The 24,338-nt window shown below is 30.9% G+C and overlaps 1 protein-coding gene across 2 annotated transcripts in view; it reads left to right on the top strand.

Annotated features, from left to right (window-relative positions):
* Window positions 1-24,338, top strand: part of LOC140441933 (uncharacterized) — a 37,801-nt gene that overhangs the window by 5,344 nt on the left and 8,119 nt on the right. For both annotated transcript variants that reach the window (XM_072532937.1, XM_072532938.1), the window contains exons 3-12: window positions 817-1,914; window positions 2,705-2,957; window positions 4,304-5,010; window positions 5,065-5,331; window positions 7,101-7,223; window positions 7,931-8,059; window positions 13,791-13,959; window positions 16,731-16,883; window positions 18,247-18,372; window positions 19,529-19,791. In XM_072532937.1, the coding sequence (XP_072389038.1) occupies window positions 817-1,914; window positions 2,705-2,957; window positions 4,304-5,010; window positions 5,065-5,331; window positions 7,101-7,223; window positions 7,931-8,059; window positions 13,791-13,959; window positions 16,731-16,883; window positions 18,247-18,372; window positions 19,529-19,791 (3,288 nt within the window). The remainder of the gene's footprint in view (window positions 1-816; window positions 1,915-2,704; window positions 2,958-4,303; window positions 5,011-5,064; window positions 5,332-7,100; window positions 7,224-7,930; window positions 8,060-13,790; window positions 13,960-16,730; window positions 16,884-18,246; window positions 18,373-19,528; window positions 19,792-24,338) is intronic.

Raw genomic sequence — 24,338 nt, 5'->3', positions numbered from 1 at the left:
TACAATTTAGAATGTGTAGAGTGTTATATTCAAGTTTTTTATCCAAACATGTTAAATTTTACATATGTATACTTAAATCTAAATCTTAAATAATTCTTAATAATCATATTTTTCTGTTGTCATTATTTTAAATCTGGAAGGACAAGACATAATTAATCAGATTTCATTAGCAGAGCACTGAGATTATGTTTTATTACTCTCCTGCAAAATTTACTTGAACAGATGTACATGGTTGTGAAAGGTAACATATATTATTTCAAAAATAATGTTCTACTGTATTTATAATGGACCAGTTTCTCATTCAAAATATACAATTAAATTCACTTTCAACTGGTTGTATAGGCTTTAAAATCTGTCATATTTGTTGCAATTTACTTAGTTTAAGATACAATAGTTTAAGGCTCACAATATTTAAATAATGAAATTGACTCAGATAACATTTTTTTTATTGTATAAGAAAAATAAATCTTAACAAACAACCTCAAATAAACTATATAAATTCTGATAGATCTTTTAACATTAGTATTTGTCTTTGTCTAAAACTTCGAAAGACAAAGATAAATAGTGTATTTGACAACATTACTTTCTTATGATACTTTAGGAACTGCTAAATTTACAGGAGAAATTTGTTGATGTCTTTGCATCATATTGGTATATTGACTTCAGAGAATGTATGATATGATTTGAGATTTGTTTTTATTGTATATTTTTGAAAGTTATGAAATTCAATATAAATACTCACAAATTATGAATAATTCATGGCAAATAGCATTTAGTGTGTATTTAAAAAAATTATTGTATTTTAATTACTTTCAGACAAGATCAAGAAGAAGTACTGCTGTTTTAGAAAAGACAAAATTATCTGTCATAGCTGAAAAAGTTGAAACACCATCAAAACGAAAAGCTGCTGAAGCACCAAAGCCTGCAACAACTTCGCCAAAAAAACCAGCAGATGAAAAGTCTGAAACATCTGTTACACCAGAAAAAAAGCCAGAAACAAGTAACACAGATATAAAACCACCAGCTTCTGTACCTGCTAAACCTGCCAGCAGCACAGAAGATAAAGTACCTGTAAATAAAGCATCTGTATCACCTACAACTCAGGCTAAAACGCCAGAAAAATCAGCACCTGTAAACAAAGCATCTGTATCACCTACAACTCAGGCTAAAACACCAGAAAAACCAGCACCTGTTACCAAGACTCCAGAAAAACTTGTAGCAACTCAAGGAGCAGTAAAAGTGGAAAAACCTACAACACCCGTTAAGTCACCAGAAAAGCCTGTGGCTAAAACTCCAGATAAACCTGCTGCAGTTAAAGTGGAAAAACCTGCAACACCAGTTAAATCTCCACAGAAACCTGTCATTGTTAAAACACCAGAAAAACATTCTGAGGTTAAAGTAGAAAAACCCACTACACCAGTTAAGTCACCAGAAAAACCTGTTCCTGCAACTGCAAAATCAGCAGAAAAACCTGTACAGAAAAATGCACTAGAAAAACCTGTAACTGCAACGCAAGCATCAGAAAAAATTCAAGGAACAGAAAAATCTATTTCAACAGCAAACAAACCATCTGCAATTGCTTCTAAGGTGAATGATAAATTAGTAGCTGAAAAAAATGTCAATAAAACACAAGAAAAACTGAATGTGGCTACAAAAACCATAGAAAAAATTCAGCCTACACCCAAACCACCAATAGAGAGTAAAACAGAAAAAACTGCTTCTGTACCAAGCAAGTTGCCAGAAAAGGAAGTAGCTGCAGAAAAAGCATCTGAGAATACTGAAAAAACACCTGAAAAAATTGTTGTTAAAACACAAGAAAAACTTGATGATGCACTGAAGTCTATAGAGAAGCAAAAGTCATCCAAAGATGAAGAACAACCTAATGATAAACCAGATGAAGAGAATGGAGAACAGGTATTATTTAATATTTACTAATTTACAATTAACTAATTTAATTTACATATGACAAGCTGTCATTTATAATAATTGGCCTGACTAAAATATCACAAGTGTTTGTAGATCTTCTATTCTTTATTTTATTTGTTCTTATATTTTTGCATATTACATATTTTGCATAATTTGTTTTTATTTTGATATTTATTTTATTTATTTTATTTTATTTGATATTTATTTTAATCCGACACCCTGTTAGGGTAAAAGGAAGGGGAGAAAGAAAGAAAGTTTTTATTTTGAACCAGCATCTTCTAATTCAGTTTACACATGTGTTCATATGCTTCATTATGCTTAATATTTTTGCCTTCCTTTTTATTTTTGTGTTTTATTTTCCCAACCTGGGCATCCAGGCTTGGTAAGCCAGTATCATAACCCCTGAGCCATGACACCTGGGTCTGTTGATTATTCACATATTTAGTTTTCAGCAGTCATTATCATTACCTTTCTATTTACATTTTTTTTATATGGCTTTATTGAACAATACATGAAGTAAAGCAGTCACCCTTAACTCCTTTTTGCATTTTAGATATTTCAGATATATTTTAACTACATAGATCATGATTTTGAATCTATTATGATTTTATATGTACTGTACATATAGCAAGATTATTTATCTTATCAGTGACAGTGTTATCACAATCAATTAATTACTAATCAAGTGGGTGCAAAATTTTCTTATTCATTACAATATTCAATCAGTTTACATTTGTGAATTTGTCCAGGTTGTAATATTTTATGTATTGATTTTTAGGCAGATAAAGAAACTCCCATGGAAGTACAAGATGGATCAAAATCTCCTGCAAAATCAGATGTCAGAAAATCCAAAACACATGAAAATGACAAAAGAAGTCATAAAAGAAGACGAAGTAGTAACTCACCAGAAAGCAAAAAAGATGAAAAACGAAGACGGGGTGGGTCTCCATCCAGAGATGGTAGGAGAGCAAGGTCGCCACCCAAAGAAGATGAGCCTGCATTTGATGCAGATATGGTTCAGCTTAGTTGGTGTAAGTGTATAATTTGTGATGTTTTTCAATATATATTCACTTTTCCTTCTATTTATTCTTTTTTTTATTATTAAATTGTATGAATTAATAGAATCATATTTTTACACAAATCGCAAGTTTTAAAGTAATCACAAGTTCCAACTATCAGATAACGGCATACAAGCACAAATGCATTATGTTTCTGCTCTTTTTTATAATTGTCATGTTTTTGTTGAACTAAGCTGGATATTCTGAAAACTAAGATCGTTACTTTCAGTTATCACACATCAATGATTCAATGACATATTGCCAAGTAATGTAATGTAAATTTAGTAGCTGCAAACTACATTTCTATGTTACATTTGATGTATGGATTTACATGTCAGAGAATGATTCCAAAGGTGGAAATTGAAATGTCAAATGTAACATATTTTTAATTAAAATTGTGGGTTATTCCTACTAAGTATTGTAGATAACTTTAAATATGCTCATTTAGAGGTTATATTATGATCTAAAATAATGTGGATATCGCCTATGATGATCGCTGAAATATGAAGTTAGAACTCATGGCTTGCCTTTGTAATCTTGGTAGGAAGTGATACAAACTTTCAACTGTAAATCCAAAGGTACATTATTCTCCATCAATGAATTCGATTAGACTCGCATTGGTGTTCGCAGTCTCTAATAAAAACTTTTGAGTTTTAGTTTTTGGTGCTCTGTGATAACAATATTTATATAAGATATATCATATTATTTCACTAATGGGTTTAAGAAATTATTTGGTTCATAACTGAGTAAAAATTTTAAATGCATTGGTACAATAGTTGTTTATCTTAGTAGTATTTAAGCAGTGAGTTTGAAATGATATTTCTTTAGTAATCTGAGGCAATCTCATTTAACCTTTATAAATAGAAATGCTCATAAACATTGTTCTTTAAAAATGTCTATATATTTGCTATAAGGCTTTAAAATTTGAAATTATGCTTTATACTATAAATTATGTGAATTTTGATGATTTTAAACTAAACAATTCTATTCTGATTTTGACTTTTAGTTTTTGGTGTGTGGAATAAAACATTCCACACAGTGAAAAGCAATTCCAGATTCCGACCTATAAACCCAAGAACAATGTATTATCACAAAACACTAGCCACAAAAGCTATGTTTTTTATTCCTTAGATCAGTTTATGCTTCATGTTATTTGATATGCAGCTATTTTTTTTATATGCAGTCATATAACAGTTGATAAGATGACAAGAGACAATAGTGTGTAGATATCACACAAAACCACCAAAAGTTTTTGCAAAATCATATTTTTATTTTACCATTGGCCCTATTTTGTTATTAATTCCAATTTTTTGTTATAGTTGATTCCGATCTTAATCTTGAGGTAGACAAAGGGACATTTTTGTCAGCAAAACCTTTGACTGATGGTGTTTTCAGTTATGTGTGGGCAGGTGCTAGAGCCACACATGGTGTGTCCAATGGAAAGGTTTGCTATGAAGTAAAAATTACAGAGAAACTTAAGTTTGACATCTCTGAATTAGAGAGATCTCATAGGGACCACAGAAGGGAAAGGACAAACAAATCTGATAATGAGGAAAAACATGACGAAAGAGATCAATCGCGTGAAAAGAAGGAGGATAACACAGAAAAAGATGATACTAGTGAAAATAAAGAGGCTAGCTTAGAAAATAAGGAAGAGCCCATGGAAGTTACTGAGAGTGAAAATGTAGAAAACAGAGAATCTGCAGCTGAAAAACCATCGGAAAGTACTGATAAACCTCAAGAACTCAAAGGAGAAGAAAATTCTGATGAGAAGTCAAACAAAGAAACTGAAGAAAAGCCAATGGAAGAAGATGAGAAACATGATAAAAGTAGTGAAAAATCAGATGCTACCGTTATTCCAACACACTGTGTTAGGATAGGATGGTCACTATCAAGTTCTTCATTACAATTAGGCGAAGATAAACATTCATTTGGTTATGATTCATCTGGAAAATTTGTTACAGATAAGAAATTTTCCGATTATGGGATAACTTTTGATACTGATGCTGTAATTGGGGCTTACCTGGTAATATATTATAGGGATATATAATGCAGATATATTTATTTGATGTATTTTTAGGATATTACAGAATCTTCCATAATTCTTCGATTTTCAGTTAACGGAGAACTACTACCTCCTACTGAAATATCCAAATCAGAAATGCCTGAAAATTTTGTACTCTACCCACACATTGTTTCTAGAAATTATGCATTTGAAGTCAACTTTGGGGAGAAGGCAGAACCTTGGTTTACAATTCCATCAGAACTTACAGATTATAAGTTCATTAGCAAAGCTGAAAATAAAGTTTCTGGACCGACAAGACCAGAAGCTAAATCAGAATGTGAGGTATGTTTTCATCATTTATTTTCTAATCACACAATGTTTGTATGTCATGTGGTAATACAATCATATATTTTATGCAATAATATTTTTACATGAACTTTTATAAAGTTAACATACACAACATTGGTACTACAAAACATATTTCTAAATATTCTCAGTAGATTTCATAAAATTTTAAATGTGTGCCAGAAATAAAGTGCCAATTAATTTATAAGATAATTAAAAATTTGAATTTTTTGGTTTTGTTTGACATAATCAGTATACTTTGTTTGCGGTTATGCATGAAACAGTTAGGTGAACAGTTTGTGATCTTATAATTACAATTATCACAATTTGTGATAAGTAAGCTTATCAATTACAGTAGGATTAAACAAAACATATCTGAAAAGTTCATATGGAAAAGTTGTGTAATGTTGTAAGCAAATTATAAAACATCATCATCATTTGCTCTACAACCCATAGTGGGTCTTGGCCTGTTCTAGGATCTGCTTCCATTTCTTTCTGATTTTCGCCTTCGTTTTTCAATTTCGTGTTCTGAACACTCGTAGGTTGTCTTCCACCTGGTCCTTAAATCATGCTCTAGGCCTGCCTCTTCTCGCTTCATCCACTCTTTAACTATATCAAATATTTAAAGAATTTACATTATGATTTTTATTTTGCGTAGTCTGTCGTTGATAGGTTGGAAGTCTATTATAAGATGTTTCAGTCTTTTATTGACTATGTAGCTCATTTTATGTTATTTTCTGTTGGGTGGCAGCTATAATATATCATCAAATTCCTTTTTTCAAAAATTTTCTTTCCCAACCATCTCATTTCCTGAAGTGCAATTATTCGATATATTTCTAAATTGTCAATAAGCGTCTATAAGGCCCCTAGTCTGTATAGCGATCTTACATTCTACGTGAATAAACCTAAATCTTTGTCCTTTTTTAACGTTAAGTCGTCGTCTAGATTTCAGTCCGGACTCTTCTTGAATTTTCATAAGACTTTTTTATGGTGTTGGGGTGTTAACCCTATGCCCAACCCCCCAACCTAGAGGGCTAGCATTTTCTGTCAGCGTTTGTTCGCTTAGTCCGGGGAGTATTTTATTTCCTCCCTACCCACCGGTCTTACCGGTGAGAATATTCCTCTATCTGCCATCTGGGGACTCGCCCGATGGAGGAACTGACAAAACCTCTCACAGCCAAATTGTAAAACACTGATGTAAACATCTGAACCTGTAATAATTTCTATACAAACAGCGAGTAATTGTTTAACTAAACATGATTAGACTGTAGAAAAATGCAAATTGTTCCGTTATAAGAGAGCATTTGTTTTGCAACTGATTGTGTTGAGTTTATAGAGGAGTGGAGCAACATGGCCCAGAAGTATATTCTAATATAGCTGATTCACGGAATGCCTCAGAGAATGGAACTAATGTGGGAAACACCCTATATTAACAAATGCGTTTATTGTTTTCATATTCAATCATGCTTAGTTTTATATGTTTGCTAGTAATATTTCAATATGACCTGAAATCAGCTGAAATTTTTTGTTATAGCAGATCTATTGCATCTCTAAAAAGTTATTTGTGGTTGTTAGTTACTTATGTCAAAGATGTGTGGCATTTTTAGAGCATATTACTGTTGCATATCACAATGAGATATTGGGCCAATTCACAAATCAAATGGTGATTACGAATAACAAAATGGCTATTTTTAATATACTGTTTAAAATGGTTAAATTTTTTGTTTGGTTATAGCTGGTTTATTTCATTATTTGTTTTATTTTAGGTACTTTTAATGTTTGGTTTACCTGCTTCTGGTAAAACTCATTGGGTCAATGAACATATAGCAGAGAATAAGGAGAAGAAATATACAGTAATAGGAAACACCACCATGCTAGAAAGAATGACAGTAAGTGTGAAAATGATTTAGCCATATATTTTATTTCACAAAGTCTATCACAAATTTCTTGGGGCAAATTCAATTTTAAAGTAAAATTTCTATCGTTTAAAATTAACCATATGTGTTGCGCATATATTGTTGCAGATATATATATATATATATATATATATATATATATATATATATATATATATATATATATATATATTGTTATAATAATGCCTTCTATGTCCATATAATATGAAATATAAGAAAACTTTAAAACTCTCGAAACATAATAATAGTGTATCTAAAGGATAACACTGGCGTTACATGTTTGATATTTTGGATTTTATTCTCTGTACTGTACAACAAGGATAGCAATAGATGTGAGCTGTGCACAAACCAGAGGAGGGATGCAGAATTCGTTTGTGGCTTAATTACAGGGTTTTATAGATCCTATAAATGTTGACTGACTGATAATTCTTCAACAAATCTCTTATATAACATACCTTATTTAACTGTTTAAAAATTTTTTTTTAAGAATTTTTTTGCCTCGTATTAGTAGTAACAAAACTGCATCAGTTGTGTTAGTAGGTACAATAAACTTAGCAATATATATATATATATATATATATATATATATATATATATATATATATATATATATTTTGACCCAAGTAATGTTTGATGGAAAATTAGATAATCAGATCATCAAACTAAATTATATCTTTTAGGTATTTGGAGAGCCGTTTAAATCCAAATACAAAGGCAAATGGCGTATCCTAATAGACAGAATGCAGCGGTGTATAAATCGATTATTAACTACAGCACCTACGCGCAGAAGAAACTACATTATCGATCAGGTAAGATTTCCTTTAAAACTCTAATGGTCTTAAAATTAGTCAGCTAAACTTACAAGTAAGTATATAGCTTAAAAGTTAAATTCTGCAGATGTAAGTATTTCCAAGATGTCAACCATCATCAATTCACCGGTAATGTATTCTTTATCTTATAAAATTTGTAGATAATACTTTTAATGTGTTAATGACATTTGTAGGAAAATCACGCTGGTATGGCGTTTTTGATAATCAGTATATAATCCTTGTAAAATGTCCAGAACAATTTTACTGCCACGTTAATTTAGGGATTATCATTTACAGTTATCAATAACTTTTCGTTAAATATTAATGTTTGTTTTCCTAATGTTGGTTGCAAATTAACTTGAAGCTTAATTCGCCCTATGAACATTATAAACTGTCATTCTGTTTAGTAAAAAATTCCTCATAAATAAAACAGGATACTACATCAGAAACTGCAGAAATATTTTAGTTCTTTCGTTTACCTAGAGTTTCATACTAATCTTTAGGTAATGGACATATCAAACTGAATATACCATTTCTCGTTCGATCACAGCAGTACAGTTAATACTTATAGACTAATCGTAATAAACTAATCATTATTCCATTTAGGGATGATTTGTCATAAATTTAACTACTTTTCATTACCATTTACTTTTTTATCCATCTATTAATCGCCTCATCACTTCAGCTATGACTTGTCTTCTTGGAATTCTATCTTATAAATATTTTTTCATCGGTTCTTTTAAAATACAATGAAGCAGCAAAAAACAATAGTCAACACTCGCCAGTACCTTTTTTAAACTAGATTTTATTTAGATAATCTGATAATCCAATCCTAATGTTCACTGACGATTCAAAAAGGTAGAAGATAGAGATATATATCTATCAGTTCCTTGTTTACCTTAAATTTTTGCTTTTATATTTATCTGTTAATATATGTGGTCAATACTCTATTTTCTGTTTCTGGATACCACATATCAGCTTCTTTGTTTCATTTATTTTATGAAGATCAGAAATCAGAAGAAAATCTATAGGTCGGCTACCTCACAAATTATGGGTATTGAATAGCCAGAGCAACTAAGAAAGAGTATAAAATTTTAATTTAAATACAAGAGTATATCATTCATCAGAAGAATAGTTAGAAATGTTGCCATTTGTTTAATTAAACAAATTTATTTTTTACACAAAAATAAAAATATGTATTCAAGATTACATGTATTCAAAGATTCAAGTTATTGCAACTCATACATTACTTTCTCTAATATCTCCGAAAATATATGATACAGGTTGCAATTGACAGCTTTATAAATAATCAAACTACATTGAAGCTATAGTAAAATTTGTAGCCTGAAATAGTACCATTTTTACCGTTAGGAACATGTTGTATGTTCACGCCGATCTTCTGCTTATGACATACTAATATTAAAAGTGATGCTGTACACTTTGTATGCGATATAATACAAATGAATCTTAACGCTTTCGAGTATTTGAAAAAGGTTTAGTTACGTAGGCTTCCTTTTATTGTCGTTTGTAAGGTGCGGATATTTTTTTAAAAATGAAGAAAATCTGAAAGTAGTAGAAATTGATCGTAGTTTAGAGAGTGAAGCTAAAATATTAAAAAAAAATTAGATTGGAAAATTTGCAGTGACAGTTAACCAAGTTAAACCGATTATCACGTGTATTGAGATGCCATGAAAAGCCTGTAAAGGGAATAAATAATTTCACAAAACTGGATTTAATGACACTATAAATTTCTCAGAACAGAATATTGTTTTGATAACTGTATGGATTTATATAGCATTCAAATAATTAAAAACTTGCTGATGTGAGTCCATACCGATTATATGTTGGCAAATATAATTCATACAAGTCTAATAATTGTGAAATCCAATTTGGATTGTATTTGTCAACATATAGTTTTATATTCTATAGATATCTTAGTGTTACATTGGACATTAATATTGATGAAAAGGTATCAAGAGTGTTCAAATTGTTACATCACTGAAAAACTTAGCAAGTCAGATCTACAATATAATTGAATGCTAGTTGTTCATTCGTGTGAAGAACTTATTAAAGATTTTTTGGTGCCTTTAACTTACTGATACAGGTGCCAGAAAGAAGACAATAGTTCGAAGAAGATCGCATACTTACTGTGTTTGCATTGCGAGACCAGACGCAAACTGAGAAAATGTCTCAAATCCATCTTCAGTAAGCACAAGGACCAGTAGGGATTTTATTGTTTGACACAATTTAATGGTATAGTGACAGCTTTTAGTCCAGCAACATGCTCATTGTGAAATATGAAACAAGATGTCCGAATCACTCTACTACCAACATCACACTATTACTTACTGCTGCTCTGGGGACTTAGTAATAGTTTGAGTAGGTATTTCTTTTGAGACACGCACACACTGTTCTTCTGATTGAGACAGCACATAAATACATAATGGAGAACCTACGTCATGTGATGCTGGATGATTTATTGTCAATATTTTTCTGTTAATGCAAGGTAACGTGACACCACACACGCAAAGATTGTAACACAATATCTTAAAGAGTTTGGTATTACAAAATTCAAATCCCAAACATTAATCCTATTGAACATATATGGAGCATATTTGGATATACAGACAGCTTTGAATGGCTTTCATTGAGAAATGGATTACTTTTTCTCCAAATAGGCAAAACGAGCTCAGTTCTATGCCAAATCGAATGAGTACTGTCATCCAGAACCGCCAACACACATTGAAAAGTGATATTTACCTATTCTTGACACTTTAGTTAAATTCTGGTTATGACAACTGTCACTGTAACGATACATAGAAATTTTCAATAAATTAATTTTCTCAAATTGTTCCTTATTTTTCATGCGTTACTCATGTCAGACATCTAGTTATCGGTAAGACGGGCGCGGGGGTGAGCATGTTAGAGATGCCAAGCATATATAGATCATTGTAGAATTGGGACTGTCCTCTGCAAAGGGCAAGGTTTTACCATCGAGAGTATGTAACTAATTTACTTTCGTATCATAGTTAATATCCTCAGATCCTGTCAATTGCAACCTGTACCTATTTACATTTAAGTGGATTATCTCAAAAATATCTTCGCAGATGCAATTACGAATATAAACAAATTTTAAAATATCTACTATTAACAAATTTATGGTAGAATATATTAAAGTATAGTTACTGTTTATAAAAATCAAGAAATATTACACATACATTATGTATTATAATGTACACTGCCATACCAAAAAATCTTGGTATGTATTTAAGATTAACATTTACCAAAATTGAAATGAAATGCTTACGTTATTGAGACAGGGACTTTTTGTAAAAACATTTTGTACATATAAAATACGTCAATACTACCATCAAAACGCGATAGAAGGTATAAAATATATAAAGTTTTATTATTAACTTTACTATTAAGGCAGAAAAAGTTTGATTGTTGAAAACTATAAAACACTCTAAAAACTCTGTCGTTGATGACACGTAGTTAGAAGTAATACTGTTCACTGTATATTATATAAAACGGTCATTTATACAAAATAAATCTGGGTTCTAAAGGTGGATTTATACATGTCAGTGTCGAGTCCGGGTATTTTTAATGTTATATTTACATACAACCGCGTTGGAGCAGTGTGCGTACCGGGCCGAAGAAAGAGGACATTATTACATATTTCTGTGTACAAGAGAGTTGAAAATATGGCGGCTTGGATAGAAGATCTCACCTTGTTGGCATTATTACTTGATGAAGAGGAAGAGCAAGAGCAGAAACAAAAAAAATGGAGCGCATGGAGGCATAATTCTTCTTCTTTTGGCATCATAACCCTGGATGGGTCTTTGCCTGTCTGACTATGTCCTTCCATTCAGATCTCTCTTGTGCCCTTCTTCTCCATTGTCTTATGTTCATTGTTTTCAGGTCGTCTTCCACGTCATCCAACCATCTCGTTCTGGGCCTTCCTTTTTTTCGCCTTCCTATGGGCTTCCATTGTAACATTTTCTTTGTTGTTTTTGCATCGTTTTGTCTCTGCACATGTCCCAGCCATGACATTCTTTGACTTTTCACAAATCTTACAATGTCATAACCTTCATTTAACTCATTAACCTCATCGTTTCTCCTGATTTTCCATGTGCCATCTTCCTCTTGTACCGGGCCATATACTTTCCTCAGTATTTTTCTCTCGAATGTCCTGAGTTGGGCTTCATCTTTTTTCGTCATTACCCAAGTTTCACATCCATAGGTTACTACGGGTCTAATCAGTGTTCTGTAGATAGTCATTTTGGTTCTTTTGTCTAATAATTTCGATGTCATCAATCTTTTATTAGCATAGTATGTACGATTCCCGCTGGAAATACGTGCATTAATTTCGCTACTTACGGAGTTCTTCTGATTGATTTCTGTGCCGAGATATGTAAAGGCATCCACTCGTTTGATAGTATAGTTGTCTATTGTGATATTATTTTCATTGTCAGTTATTCTTTTGACTGTCATATACTTCGTTTTTGCTTCGTTTATTTTGAGACCTCTTTTTCTTGCTTCAGGATCAATTTGTTTGAACACTTCCATTAGTCGTGGCTTACTCCTACTAATGATGGCTACATCGTCTGCATATGCAGTAATTTGTACTGATTTGGTGTTTATATGGCCGGTTATATTGGTTTTTCTGATGACTACCTCAAGAACTAGGTTGAATAGCATGGTTGATAGGGCATCTCCCTGTCTTACTCCCATGTTGATGTTAAATAGGGGAGTCAGTTCTCCATCTACTCTGAGGCATGGAGGCATAATATGTGGACAAAAAGACAAACCGAAGGAGAATTTAAAATATACAGAGAATTATTGGACGATAAAACAAAATTTCACGAATATTTTAGAATGTTACAGTACTCTTTTTTTCTCTTTATTTTTTCTGTAATATATTAAAAAACCATAACATACTAACCGCACAACATCTCCTGTTTGTCATGTTTACCAGCACTCGCGTTGACAAAACAATAAAATCGTGTTTATACACGTCCGTGCGGTTCGTGTCATTTCCGTGCATCGCCAGTGCCGGAAACAAAAATATCGTTTAAGATTAATTTCAGGCCGGACACGGATGGACCCCGTCTGGAAAACGGGGTATAAATCGTATAAATCGACCTTTATCCTACCAAAATGTATAGAAGAATTTTATTAATTAGAAAGACGAATGTACATAGAATCTGAAGACAACAAACAAGATTATTATTAGACGAATTAATATTCGTATAATATTATTATACGAATTAATCACATTAAACACATTCAGTTTACGGGTTGGACCACATCGAGTTTAATCGGATAGATATTTTAAAGATATTTATTTAATATAAATAAATTTGGTAGTAAAAAACTGGCTGTTCGGTTTTGCTTTTGTGTGGTTTCAATAAAATATACATGTCTTGATATTTTCGGTGTTTTATGCGCATAAATACACAAACTATTAAAAATTTCCATTTCTATAGTTTAAAAAACTTGTATTATCTGCATATGTATTGATATAATATTTGACACATTGTGAGCTTTTTATCAAAAACATCTATTTAAAGAATTATAAATATCATGTATGTTAGAATGAAATTTTTGGGATAATCCACATAGCATTCTCCCTTGTCAACGAAAAGTTTTTGTTAACTGGTTGAGGTTATATTTTTTATATATAAATGATCGTTTGAGAACATTATTATAATACTGAGGCTTGTGGCAGAGTAACGTGTTTGCATCAGCCCAAAGCCGTAAAATGCGGCCGTTTGAGGGCTTCAAGAGAAAAGCAGTCATAATTATAGTTGGAGATGAAGAACAGACTAAGCGACAAGCGTTGCAAGAGGAACAGGAGGGTAAAGAGATCCTTGACAGTACAATCCTTGGAATGAAAGGTATATTTTTGTTAAATAGATATTAAGATATTTTTATATTTTAACGTTTCAGATTAAAATAGTGCATTTCGGTAGGTTATATGTTTAAAAGTAGTCAACTGGTTGTTGAGGTTTACAGTGATTAGTATAAACATTTTTCTTTTTTTATCAAGTTGTATAAAATGTTGTTCTTCCAATACTAGATAACAGTGTTATGGGTTCTTACGATTTCTCAGTTATTTTTTGTCTTTACTAATAGTTCTATGGTTCTTGTGCCTAGTTTCCCTTATTTATCCTATTCCGTTTTGTTTCTTTACATTTGTTAAAATACGTTTGACCTCCCATTCTACTTATCTGCCTTTATAAAATGCCTCTTGGTTTTTTTTATCAAATTTATAAGCTTTTAGTTCTGAGGTACAGTTGTTATTAGCTCTTTTTATATTTCTAGTATCCCCATTCAAAATTATTTTCTTTATATCGTTTACTTCTATTACTTTGTTATTTATAAAAATTTTGACGCTATTCGACTTTTATCCCAATTGTTTTGATCAGTTTTTCGTAATTTTTTCAATGTACGCTTCTGATTTGGATTGACTTAAATCTTTTGAGCTTCCATTCTGATTTTTATTTAATGTGTTCAATTTATTACTTTCATTTTTGAGTTCGTTCAAGGAAATAGTAAAAAAAAAACACAGTTTCACTATACAAATTATAAAAGCCATTGGTTGTTTTATGAATTTAATTTTAGAGAATTAAAAATCGTGATTCGCTTGAAAATTGCACTATTTTAATCTTATCTCCTTATTAGAAAATGTTTATTTTATTGATTAATTTTTAAATTTACTATTGTTTTTATAGGTTTAATTGTTTTAAATGATTTGAAGTACCTTTGGAAATCACAAACTGGCTCATTTTTGGTTATAAGATCTTCATTTGTTTTAATTTTAAGTTTGATCCTCATAAATACTGCCCATTGCTGCCTAAACAGTTTCAATATTCATAGATTGTTTTTCTCATGTATTTGAAGTCTTTTGTGGTTATTCAAATTAAAATATTTGATTTTCATTCTGAGTAATTCTTTCCAGCATTGAAATATTTTTCATCCCATTCATTTTTAAATTATATTTCTACATGGTATGATAATCAAATTACCAGACAGGCGCTGTTCCAACTGAAATAAGCATGCGCCCAGCGTTGCCAGGACTATCAAAATTATTGTACTGTGAGAAGTTGAAAAAAGAATATAGTTATACAAGTTATACGTAGCGCTGACAACACGGACCAAGTAATCTCAACGCGACGTGACTACAGTCACGTATAACTTGGAAAATATGCGCCCTATTTTCCGCTTCACCAACGCGACGACTTTAGCGCTCATATAACAGCTCCCTAAGGTGAAATCTGCAATAAAAGGAACAAAATTTGAGGCTGTAAAAAAAAAGTCACGCGTCTTGAAGGAGCCGACAAAAAAAAGATTCCCAGCACTGGTTTGAACAATGACAGATTCGCAAGGAACATTGTAGAAATATAGTAAGGGTGTAGGTGATAATAAGTATATATGAATGGAATCAAAATATAATGTTTTACAGCGTCTGTCTCGTTTTTAATTGTCACACTTTATAGTAGGTATTTACATTTGCTCATTCCAAAAAGGGATTCAAGTACCTTGACTCTCTCCTATTTGGTAGCTTCCACTTGTTAGTCTTTTCTCGGCTATCACCTAGAATCAGTAGACTTTTGACGCGGTTCTTTGTCCCTTACAGTAGGTTACTAAAGTATTTTAAAACTTGTCCTGGTGCATTTTGAGGATTTTTTTTGTCTAACGGTATTGATAATATAAGAAAACATTCTACAAAATTGCATAACGTTTCACATAATTTATTTCATTCATTTCATATTTTAGTGTGTTATCATTTATATTGTTTGTAAATTTTTACGGACTTTTGTTGTTTTCATTTATATTATTTGATTATTTATTCTTTTAAGATTCATAACTTTTGTTTTTGGAATTGTCATATTTTTTGTTTTCGGCTATGAAATTTTATTTGATATTTTTGGAAAAATTGAAGAATTGTTATAAAAATAATAAAAAAGTTGCAATATTTTTGTTTATATATTATGCAAAGTAGAATGGTTTTATTTTGATGCAATTGAAGTAAATTTTGAACTGATTGTTAGTTTAAAAAAAGGGTTTTACAAAAAGATTGGTCATAAATTATTTTTAGGGGTGAAAATAAGTCGATTTGACCTAACTTACCTATAGGCAAGAATATACGGCATGATGAAGAATAAAGCATTCTGAAATTATGGAAAAGGATCAGATACTTTTGGAACATACCTTGTTATATTTAATATCGTCTTTATAACCTCTGGAAGGTTAAATCAAGAAAGTGTAATGGTAGAGTAATTTCATATATATGTTTATGACTATTGTACTGGAGATAGGATATGGAAGAGTTATAAGAAAGACAATTATATATGACTAATGCATTCTATAGATCGAACATACAGAACATAGATTTGGACTCAATGATACAAATTGGATGCTGGCAAGAACAATAATTGAAATATTCATATAATTGACAGTGATCTACTAAAAGATTTTAAGTCCTGTTTGGTCGTTAAAGGCTAAGCTTGTTTAGTTTTTAATATATTTTATCTATCTTATCTATATTGGGGAAAACTTTATTTTTGATATCCCTTTAAAATAATCATTCAGTGTATTAAGAGCGTGCATCAAAATAAAACTGAATATCTATAAAGTTGAATTTATCAAATATGTTAAATTTTAGCCAATATGACATTACCTGAACCTGGAGATTATATAGAGGAAATTTGTTACGTGTCTACGGAAGAAAAAGAAGCTAAAGAAATTGTTAAAAAGTACCACGAGGAGGGAAAAGCAGCATTAAAAGATGATAAAAGAGACAGAAGATCCGATTACAGTGAGTTTATTTTTTATCGCGGTGCTTGTATTATTTATTTTATACTTCTTAACAACCCAGTACCCAACATAGACTTATCCCATCTTGTTTTGAATGATATTCCTGATTTTTCTACCTAATTAATCTTAACTCATTTCTTTACTGTTTTCTTGGAAATATATTAATATTATATATTTAAATCAAACGTCATATTTTTTGGTCTTAATCAATTACATCCTAAATTTCTCTCACCATAACTTCTGCGTCGTCAAGAGAGACAGGTGTTGGTCAGGTGGTTCTGTTGCATTTTCCATACATATTTTAAATATTTCCTTGGAGTAAATATTAAAGAGGATTGGGGATAAGATACGCCCATGTCGGACACTTCTTTTGATCTCCACGCTTTCAGTAAATCCATTGCCTATTTTTGCTCTTGCTGTTTGACCCCAGTATAGGCTTGCTACAATCTGAATATGCTTGTGTTCAATACCTGTCTTTCGTAGGATATGTATCAGTTGTTCATTCACATTGCCAAATGCTTTTTTAAAATCCTGAAAGCACAACTACACATCCTTATTAACGTCTCTCCACCGCTGGGAGAACAAAAACTGCTACTTGAATTCCAGGAGCTTTCCAGAAGCCAAACTATGATCTATCAATATTTGACTCACATGTATTCTTCCATGAATGATCTTGGTGAACTCTTGTTGTCTTGAATGTCGACTGCATACAGTCCTCCGGGATTTTCCGTTATTATATATGTTGTTAAAAAATGCAACTAGATTATCAACAATGGTTTGTCTGGTTTACGTAGGATCTTAATTATTCCCAGTGTATATATATCCAATTGTCCATTTCAACTTGTTTTTTAGTGCTACAATGGCATCTGCTAAATAATATGGCAAATAATTTTTCTCTTGGGATTGCCATGTTTCTAAGGTCCTTGATAACTCCGAGATAAGATTTCCATCAGTATCTTTTATGCTGTTGGGTGACTTATTGAATTTGTTCTTGCTTGTCATTTATTCAATTTTTTTGTGCATATTGGAACTGCCGCATTTACTTTTGTATTGTTCTATTTCCCGACATTCATTGGAAAACCATTTTTCATTCACAAATCCTGAAATTAAAAATTATGAAATGATATTAATCTGGGTTAATAAAATCAACCACTTTTGCAAGTGTGAATAATTTGAGCAAGTATTTGAATGCTTTTCACTTGACTTAACGTTTATCGTTATTTTATTTTTAAATGCCATAGCGAATTATTTTTTCGTTCATTATGTTGACGTTGTTTATCAAAAAAAGAGTACTGCTGATAGTCATGTAAGTTCCAACTTAATTATTCTTTCAAATGTCTATTTTTCCATATTATATTTTATAGGAAATCAAGGCAGGAATTTCCAAAGGTCAAGTGGTTATAGCCAGTCCCATTCCTATGATAGAAGAAATTGGCAATCCTCCAGACGAGATGATTGGAAATATGATCAAAGATCACGAGATTACAGAGGTAAGATGCATATTTTTATTGTTAAAGATAATTATAAAGGTGTATGTATGTACAGGACATATTCTTTACTTCCATATTGACAGACTTTGAATAAATAATTATTAATTTTTAACTCCAATTTTCAACCTTAACTCAATTAAGTCATTGTTCCTACAAAATTTTTCCTTGTTTTATAGTGTGTAACATTTCTTACAATGAATTAAAAATTTCCGAACATTTTCTGTCCTATCAGACCATCATCTTAAAAAATAGTTGAAACTAGCCGCATAGCAAGGTCTAATAATCCTTAAGTTACATGTTAAAAATGTTATATTTTAAAAAAATTGTGACACGAGGTCGATGTTATAGGATTTCATGAAAGTCAACTTGTATCCTCATTACTTGAATCTTCGCTACATGAAGAGTCACTAGTAGGAATGGAAAGCATTTAGGTTGTTCAACTTTCCTTAAACGAACTTTAGTTGAACTTGCCACCCATAAATAACCACCCAATCTGATTTTTCTGTTACTTGTTTAATTTATGAAGCATAATGCATGTTGATTTTCACTAGTATACTAATTTACTAGTGTCATTACGACAAACTCATAATGGGAAAAGCCGAAGAAGAAGAAGAAATTGAGTGATAAAACATGTGCAAACTGCCGAATCTGTATACTATAGGCACAAAAAAATAGCATACTACTCTGCTATGCTCTCCGATTCTGCTCTAGGGGTCTAAAGAAGGACTATTAGAAAAGGATACAGTTTTACATAGCTGTTTATAAAAGGAAAAAATAAAGTCACATGCTGTAGCTAGACAGATATCAAAGCTTAGGAATAGTAGAGATCGAACTGATTTTATTCCTAAACAGTGAATCTGAAAAATAGTTCTTATATTTCTTCCTTTTCATATTTTTATTTTATTTGCTTTATCAGTTGATTCTAATACCAATCAATTTGCCAACTTACACCACAGTATATACTCAATAGTTGTTATTTTTCCAAAGTTTATGTATTTCCCCAGTTTGTTTTATAACGAAACATTTAATATATTCGAATCTAATCAATCAGTATATGAAAACTACCATTTGCTATTTTTAAATTTTTTTTTGTTGGTTACACTTGTCACTACTTATACCTAAATGTATGAATGAAAATAAATCAATGCTTTTTAAGGTGGTAGTTACGATCAAAGATCAAGAGATCACTACAGCCAAGGAGGTTATGACAGGTATCGTAGTAGTGGTAGATCAGACAATTGGGGAGGCAATAGCTATTCAGGTCGAAGTCACTCTGGTGGTTGGAATCAGCAAACTTTTGGCAGTAGAAGTCATGGTCAATCCTGGGGAAATCAAGGATATAGTTCAAATTCAGGAAGCGGTCATCAGAGACACGGATATGGAGGAAATTGGAATTATGGACATAGTAACTGGAACCAGGTAGGACAGTATTTGTAAAAATTTGACAATATCGAGCTAGTGTTCATTTCTTTTTTCTAATTTCTGTTCTGATGATATTATTTTCTTTTGTCATTTATACTACATATATATAATTTCACCTTTTGGACTTTGATATCAGTTATTCCAGTAGTTTAAAACATATAGATTGAGCAATAAAAATGGGACCAAATTAACTCTATGTTCAGAAACCAAACGTAATAATATTTTAGTTTATAAGCATGACTTTGAGGGCCTAATATTGCTCGTCTCTGAGTTAGATTAAAATATATTTTTGTTCATAAATCATCGAATTTTACGATTGCGCCAAAAATTTTAAATTTTAGTTGACATGTAAATTGTGCCAAATAATATTACTAAAAAACTGCATAAATGTCGAGCAGCCTTTTACCGTTTGCCTTCAAATGTATATATAGCTAATTGAAACAAAATTCATGAAAAACGTTTAAATAGCTAATAATGTGATCATGTCTACGTAAGATCCTACGCGGTCAGTGCTTAGCCTCACCGTCCGATGGCGCCACTATCGGAAAAATTTAATATCGTAGTACATTCTCGTAGGTGGCTAATGTCAAAATTTCAGCCTCGTGTGGGAGCAGGGGTGTTCGCGGATTAAACTCATTACCATAAAAATGATTTATATTCATATTTACTGGGTGTTATTATGTGAGGCAGTATATTTCAAAAACAGTTCATACTTTGAAAGTCAAACAAGTATACTTTTTCAAGTGAATACTAATTATCGTTCGGTATGATTTTTTGCGCCTGAATTGTATGAATCCTTGCGGTATACCGTAATATACATATAATATACATACATACAGTCCATCTAATTTACTTACCATTGCACGTCATTATCATTGACAGAGATCGAAGTTGACATATTTGCCAAAGTATAAAAAAATCCTGAATCCATTTTAAATCAAATAGGTTACATAATTATTGCAAAAGTGGATTATACAAGAAAACAAATTAATATTTAATGTAAATAAATAGAAACAAAACAAGAGTTAAAAAATAATCTTGTTAAAAACACTTTGAGCCGCTTGTATGCGTCGTATAAAGATGTAAAATGTAATACTTAAACAAAAACAACATTTTTTTCATTACTTATTAACATTAGTCAACACCGCAACTATCAAATAAATGTTACCAATTTATGCCAAAATATCACCTTCGTTCGATTACAGTTACAGTGTGTTCCGAACAAATGTTCTTCATAAAAACGCTTTATAATGCATTTATACAAATTAAATGAAACATTATTGTGTATTTCTTTAAGTTAACATTAATAGAAATCTTTAAATATTATTTCTACGCGTATATAATAAAATATGTCTAGTGGCTGTAATGCCAGTGCACTCGGCAAAGTGATTATAAAAAAGAACACACCTACCGCCTAAATATTTCGTGTTGGTATCTCACGGGCTATGACGCGGATGACGTGCAACGCTAAGTAAATTAGATGAAGTATATACACTTATTATAATTTTATATAATATAACTTTTTATAACAACTCGAGAACGACTGGATCGATTTGGCTAATTTTTATTTTACAGTATTTGTATGAAATAAAATAAATAAAATAAAATTAATTAATATTTAAACAAATTATAAAAAATTGTTAAAACTAAATAAAATTTTATAAACTTAATAAAATTATAATATTTTTAAAAAAATTACAAAAAATTATAAAAATTTTAAAAATTAAATAAAACCGTTACAAAAAATTATAAAAAATAATTAAATAAATATAAATGCAATTAAATAAATGTAAATAAATCTATTAAAAAAAAATTGTAAGGAAAATTATACTTAAAACAAAAGATTTAATTGAAATTGTTAAGTGTTCAGTATGATGCATAATAATTTATTTATTAAATAAACCAAACGATTTTACTGACTATCAACACATAATCTAATGTTTCTAAAAGAATATACATTTCAAAAATGACTTACCTAAAGAGTGATGTTTGGCTTTTCGAACTTCTGCGAAAGATTTTTAGACAGATGTCTCGAAAATAGTCTTATTAATGAATAAAAATATATTTTAATATTACAAATAAGTTAGAAACGAGCGATCTTATATCCATTGTAGTTAAGTAAAGTTATAATCAGCCATTTTTAAATCCCTGTATTCTTCTATTCCTATATTTAAAACTGTTCATCTTTTAGCCTTGATAATCTTTAATAATGTGGCAAATTGAACCAGTGTAAGTTCATAAATTTTGCTTTAAACTTGGGTATTATTGAGTTTTTTGATATTTTTTTTGATCTGTCAATCAAAGTTTATTCTCTTCGATCAATCCATATTTCTGCCAAGAAGTTTTCAAAAATATATTTTAGCATGGAGCTGCAGTTAAAATTCTTCTGAGTTACTAACATCTTTCATTGCAAGTAGTAATCTGTGATATTATGTAGGAAGCTGATATATTTTTCATATGATTTTTTCTAGTTTTCCGTGTTTTTTGGTTATGGCAGACTTTGAAGAAGAATCTACCATAATCATTTTGATATATAAGACTTATTAGGCGTTATCTACACTGCACGCGAAGCGATGAAGTGAGATTAACTTCAAGAACCGTTAGATGAAATAAATAATAGTTTATCGTTCATAACAGTACCTTATTCTTTATCAATCACCGCGTATAATCAACGAGAAAAAAGCCCAGATGTTTAGGTGGGCTGGACATGGACATAGAATACATGACAAGCTGATATGGGAGATCAATTCGGCAAGAAACTCTTGGATAGGTCTAGATTTAGCTAGAGGGAAGACATCTTAAAATAGTTAAATGCCATGGAAATATAAGATAGGAGAGAAGATATGATGGACCGAAATATATGGAGGCGAATCGTACAGCCAACAAAAACACTCAAGTATAAGAGAGAGAGAGCGCGGTATTTTACGAAGTAGTCACCATTAGACAGTTTTGGAAACAGAAAAAAATTTAAGATGCTATATTGGGACTAAACTGAAACTGGCTGAGTTATGTCATCTAGTGTTTTGTCAAAAATTATTGCACAACGCAAAGCTTTCATTCTGAAGACTGTTTTGTTTTGGGATCTTAACTGTAAACCCACAATTCGTCACCGGTAATACTAATATTTTTAAGAATATTTTCATCCCATTCTTGGAATGAATTTAGCACACACGTGTCATTTCCAAATTTTTGAAATACAAGTTTCATTCGAAGATATCCTCCTTAATTATTTCGAAGGAGTCTTTCGAAAAAAAAAAAATTTGGTGTTATGATAGAAGTTCGACCAAAAGGGTTAGTGTCAACGGGGCGGTCATTTTTAAACTAATTCAACTATTTGTTTTTCTATATTTTGCTCATACGTTCTTCTCCAAAGGACTTCTGCACCATTTGAATAGTTTTCACATAATTTTTTTCGAGTTCAAGATTCAAATTCGATAACAAAATAACAATATAAACAAAAGCATATCTATACACCTTCCGTTGGTTATTGTAATATACAGTAAGTTTATGAACAGTGCCCACATAAGCTACCGGAACGTTTTGGTGCGAAATTATGGACGATGATCAGATACTTTAGGGACGAATCTCAAAATTATTGGATTATAATACAGGCATCGATAAAATATGAGCGGGGGTTTGCTTTAGTGTATTTTGGTTTAAACAAACAAGTGTTTATTTCTGCATGTAAGAACGAATTTATATAAGTCCGATTTGTATTTGATTCACTTTTGTACAAACCGGAAAAGCAAAATAATCAGCTTCTGTCATACCACCACAGAAATATCCCCCTAAAAATATCTTATTTTCAAATTAAATTATGCCTTTCTTTTCATACCTAGAACATAATGTTTTTAATCCCTTTGATTTATTTCTAATAGATATTATGTATGCATGTGTATACAATCCAATGTTAATGTGTATCCCTTATCAGAATCAATGTTGAAAGAGTTAAAAAAAATAAGTAAAAGTTTTAAAAATCGAAAATCATGCTTCATGGTATTGTAAAAGAAAGACAAATAAAGACTTTTTTACTTAAAGGTTCTGAAACGCACTGAAAATTCTGCAAAATTACTTAAATAAGGTAATTGCAATAAATGTAAAATAAAAGGTGTATTATCAAGTAGTAGTAGTGGTTAAATATATTATAAAAAGAGTTCAGTTTGCCGTCTCTTGTATTAAAAATATATTTCTAAGATTAAATTTAGTTATTATATTATAGTTATTATAGATATAGTTATTATGTTATAAATTATAACTTACGTAGTCAATATATCCATAGTCCGTTAGGGATGTGTCTTTCGGTTAGCGGGAACTGAGTTGCTTTTCAAATCGCTGTTATTTGAAAAGTTTGTTTTTAAGATAGTAAGTTTTGTCATATCGTGGTGGCGTAGCACCTTGTGGTTGTTGGAATTCATCTTTATGCTCTTAAATGAGATTTGTACTGACCAATATGTACGTATTGTCGACAAGAACAAAGGATTGCATATGTGACATATATCACAGGAATAGAAATATGTTACATAATGGGAAGCATATTTTTTAGA

This window comes from Diabrotica undecimpunctata, chromosome 5 (genome assembly GCF_040954645.1).
Source record: "Diabrotica undecimpunctata isolate CICGRU chromosome 5, icDiaUnde3, whole genome shotgun sequence".
Taxonomy (NCBI): Eukaryota; Metazoa; Arthropoda; class Insecta; order Coleoptera; family Chrysomelidae; genus Diabrotica; species Diabrotica undecimpunctata.
This window is presented reverse-complemented; position numbering and strand designations above follow the sequence as displayed.